Below are 5,000 nucleotides of genomic sequence, written 5' to 3' on the forward strand. Positions count from 1 at the left end.
CTGGAGTACTAATTGTCCCACAGATGGAGAAAAGGTGTCACTCCCCCTTTGGTGTGAACAGAGGCCCAACATTCATTCATTGTTGTGCACAGGCGTTCGTGGAGAAAGTGAACACAGCAAAATATTTATATAATAAAATATTGGCATATTATATCATAAAGCATAGTTTAATATATATCCCTGACAGGAAAATTGGAATTGGGCAAAGTCTTTTTTTGTCTACAAAAAACATAAAAAATACATGTATTTTTTGTGTGTTTCAATTAAACCTGACCTTGATTTTTAAATATAATTGTATAATAACCCCCTTCTCAACGAACATATAAATTATCCACGGCTTTGTCAGTGCAAATAAAGCAAACAAATAAATGCATATTAAAACCAAGGCTAAAGAATTATGACATTCGTATTATGGCCTCTATAGAACAGCAGCTAAAGCAGGTCCTTATTAAAAAAGGAGAGGGGCAACAAAAAGGGAAAGTAGCATTATATATATTTCATCGAAAAACATGAAAACAATGTATAAAATAAAGAATAAAGGACATAACAGGACGGGCTGCTACCCAAACCTTAGCTCGCCTATTCGCATTGCTTTTTAATTCTTGCGTAGTAATCAACGATAAGACTATAAACCTTTTCTAATAATTAGAATTATTTCACTTAGCTCTTTGGGGAAAATGTACTTTTTTTTCCCCTTGTCAACATTAATTAAGTAGTTGAAAAATAAGAAGCGTAAAAACCGGGGTCACTGTGTTAGGGGATTTTGTAACCCTCTACACCCCCCTTTCAAAGTTTATTTGGCTCTCCCCCCCCCCCCCCCCATCCTGTTATGCTTTCCTTTGTGTTAATTCCAGGCGGTACAGCCATTGAGAATCACTCATTATGGAATTAAGGGGGAAAGTGAGGTCTCGGCTTCACTTAACAATCTCAGAACAAATTGGATGAAAGGGTTGGAAACCAGAAGAGGTCAGGAGGGGGAGAGAGTGCATTTTGTAAATACCCCTTGAAACAAAGCTAATGCTTTAATAATACAGAGCAGTGCACTTCTCTATAATAAACTTCACACCTCCAGAGTCTTAATTACATCCTGGCCTCTCTCTCTCTCTCTTTTTTTTTTTTTTTACCTCCATGTACATTCAACCCCAGGAGGTCCTACTATAAGGACCGTTATCTCATCTATTGATATAAATAGTTCACGAAATCGGACTTAAATATTTATAATAGAAGTGAAAGTGAAAACCAAAAATGAGTCTACTGGGGAAATAATAGAAATAATAATATAACATAACTCAATAATAATATTAATAATAAATAACACACATATGTAACATATGTGTATGAATATATATATATATATATATATATATATAATATTAGTAAAAATTTGACAACATCCTAACTAAAAAACAGCTCAGGACAAAATCTAACAAAAAATTCTAGGTTTTAGTTTTATTTTTGTTCATTTTATTTAAAACAGTGCCACTGACATGTGGCAATTTGAAAACGTCCTAGGACAAAATAAAAAATAGAAACTTCTAGATTTTTTAAAAATTATTATTATTAATGCTTTAAATGGAACGATGCTACTGATATATGGCAACGTCCTAAGACAAAAAATAAAAAAATAATAAAAATACTTCTAGATTTTTTTATTTTTATTTATTATGTTTTAAATGGAAGGATGCTATTGATATAAGGTAATTTGACAGCGTCCTAGGAAAACAACAACTTCTAGGATTTATTTTATTTTTTTTGTGTGTTTAGGTTTGAAATATAACAACGCTCCTTATTTCGCCCTCTATTATTATCTCTACTATAGTTGCCTCTCCACGATTATTTTTAAGGCCCCGTGTTTTCCATAAACATGTAGATGTATACATAATTCATTAGATGTAATAATTCACACGCAAGACATCTGTAAGACATTGTAGATGGTATCTGTGGCTTCATTTGAAGCACATTACACAAAGGGGATATGGATATGCAAATAAAGATGCCACTGCAAGCAAAATGCGCCTAATTAAAACGCCATTAAAGCGACAGATCGGGGATTAGTGAGAGGAGAGTGCGAATATTTGGGGGACCTGGGGGGGGGGGGGTGATATTATCAGAGAAGATGAGAAGCAGAGAGGGCTTTACCTGTACTCTGGACTCCACCAGGTCCAGCCTCAAGGCCAGGGCTTCTCGCATGAAGACATCAGGGTAGTGGCTTTCATTGAAGGCTTTTTCCAGCTCCTCCAACTGCCATCCTGTAAAATTCGTCCTGGTTCTCCTTCTCTTACACCCTGGGCTTTCCTTGTCCGGGTCACCAGAGTCTACAAAAAAGGAACAGATCCCAATCAGCTTATAAGAAACATCATTTACAAGAAGTCCATGTGGACTCGAAAAATAAACAAATAGAACTGTCCATTAGAGGGTCCCTGTGCCACTGATCAAAGCTAGTTTATGGCCCATTCCCACGTTTGGGAAATGGATTTGCAGAGAAAGTGACCCCCTGCAGTCCCAACGCCTTTCCATCCTGGTTGATATGTGATTCCCACGGTTTCAAAATCAGCCAAGTCCTCCTAGTAGACTTATCTAGCTACCTCTCACCTCATAGGACCCCTGTGAGGGATTATCAGATACAGGCTAGACAAATCAACATTAGCATCCACCTAAACAGTTCAACAAACAATTCTAGAAATCCCACAATTATTTAAAATTTAAATAGAAATATAACCATCTATTCAGTTTGCTCCTAGGCTAGCCCTAAACAAAAAAAATCAAGATTTGAAAATGTTCCTTTGTACATTTCATGAAACTCTGCTACATAACATTTCTAATAGATCAGCAATTGTAATACTTTGTTGCCCTGCTAATGTATAATTAGTGTCTAAAGTGCCACTGTCATGATCTACAGAAAAAAAAATACAGATTTGAATGTTTTTGAAGGATTCTAGAAGCAGAAATCCCTGTTTTGCTTCCCTCTTGGACATTTGTAATGCTGAAGTTGCTTGCTTTCTGACACCTCGCCGGCTTTGCAGTGCTGTACACGTGTGTGGAGCATTTTGTGATGCACATTGAGTGCCAAGCACCCCATAAAACGTCATTCCTCGCTCTCTCCCATTTGTTTGGGGTGTTTTCTACAAGTGGGGTATGAATGAATGTTCATGGCTGATGATAAGCCAGTGCCATAAGCTTCTATATGGCTGTGCTTGCAATGTTGTCATCCTGAGGGTCACCAGCTGCTGTTTTATCTTATAGGTTATGTATATTAAACAAGCCAGATCTATGCATTATATCAAGTGGCAAATGATTATATAATATTAACCTCCAGCTCCTTGTTATTTAGAAACGAATTTAATACATTTTAACTCAATGCTTGAGTTTTTGTTTTTGTGTTTTGTTTTTTTGTGTTTTTGTTTTTTGATGTTATTTTTTTAATTATAAGAATTCATTGTATTTAAATAATAAACTTTTCCTATCCCCAAAGGTGACATGGACCTTTTTAAAGCTTTATTAGTACTATATTATACGTATTCTATTCCTATAGTGGATAATATATAGTTTTATTAATATTATATTAGACTTTTTCTAGTCCTATAGTTGACATGGACAGTATATAGTTGTATTAGTACGATATTATACTTATTCTATTCCTGTCGTTGACATTATATAGATGTATTAATATTATATTATACTTTTTCTATTCCCATAGTTGACATGGACATTATATAGTTGTATTAATACTATAATATACTTATTCTATTCCCATAGTTGACATTATATAGCTGTATTAGTACTATGTTATACTTATTATATTCCCATAGTTGACATTATATAGTTGTATTAATATTATATTATACTTTTTCTATTCCCATAGTTAACATGGGCATTATATCGTTGTGTTAACATTATATCATAAATCTCCCACCCTGGATTACATGAGCATCTTATTATAAGTATATCCAGATTTCCCTTGGCTTCAATGGACGCTACAGATATATATGCGTTAATATATATATATTAGAGCCCTGTGTTATATAAGCACAGTATGCACGTGGGTATAATGGCATATAAACCTAGATCAGATCACCTTGGGTTATATGGGTTCTAGGGAAATGTGGTATTGTTATACAGTATCTATTTCGTATCCATAGACACAATCGTTATATGTATATTATTATGGGTATTGTATATTTTGCATGTGTAGAGCATACCTAGGCTATACAGAATATGTAGTGTATAGATCTAGACAACATCCACAGATATATGCATTATAAATAGTAGATCCTAAGCCCTGGACTCCATGTAGATGGCACAGAGCGGGTATTATATAAAGTGGCGTTCAGCATTCAATAGTAAACAGATAGTAAGCCCAGCATCCCTTACCTGACAGCTTGTACTGATTGTCTCCATTCATGACACATCCAGAAGGGATCATGGAGTTCGGATTGACCACAGAGGCAGAGCAGGACCCGTTTAGTAATCCGTCGATTGAGAATGGTACGGCGGCTGTAGACTGGAGCTGGTGGCTGGCGAGCTCGTACACATGGTGGTGGCCCAGAGGGTAGGGAAAGCCTACCATCCCACTCATGGAGCCTCCAAACTGGGCATGAGGATGCTCTAGAATCCTACTGTCCATCATCTCCCTGGATAGAGGTGCCACAGCTGAAGGGCTGCTGCTGCTGGGACCTTAGTAAGCATGCAGTGGCGGTGACCAGTGAGGAGGGGACATGCTACAAGCCCAGGATGAGCTTTACTTTATCAACATCAAGCTTCCAATAATTAGCTCAGGCTTGGGGAATTTGGGACCAATAAGAAACCTTAATCGGCCGTGACGTCAGAGACGTGCCTTGCAAGAACCATTTTCCATATCGATTGCTAATTATACCTGACATCCACCTCAATAAACAATATCAGGGCTGTCACAACAAGACAAGGGGGGCTGAGATAAGAACTACATCACAACAAGGGGGAGGGGGATGCCAGGAGAGGAAGGGATAGAGAAGAACTTAATG

General features: G+C 36.7%; 1 protein-coding gene across 1 annotated transcript in view; it reads right to left on the reverse strand.

Annotated features, from left to right (window-relative positions):
- Nucleotides 1-4,994, reverse strand: part of UNCX (UNC homeobox) — a 6,505-nt gene extending 1,511 nt beyond the window's left edge. Inside the window, exons 1-2 of the mRNA XM_073634888.1 lie at nt 4,372-4,994; nt 2,140-2,315 (exon numbers count right to left, since the gene is read on the reverse strand). Coding sequence (XP_073490989.1) covers nt 2,140-2,315; nt 4,372-4,627 — 432 coding nt within the window. The 5' untranslated portion in view covers nt 4,628-4,994. The remainder of the gene's footprint in view (nt 1-2,139; nt 2,316-4,371) is intronic.
- Nucleotides 4,995-5,000: the final 6 nt, after the last annotated feature.

The sequence above is a fragment of the Aquarana catesbeiana genome, linkage group LG06 (assembly GCF_042186555.1).
Source record: "Aquarana catesbeiana isolate 2022-GZ linkage group LG06, ASM4218655v1, whole genome shotgun sequence".
NCBI classification, from domain to species: domain Eukaryota; kingdom Metazoa; phylum Chordata; class Amphibia; order Anura; family Ranidae; genus Aquarana; species Aquarana catesbeiana.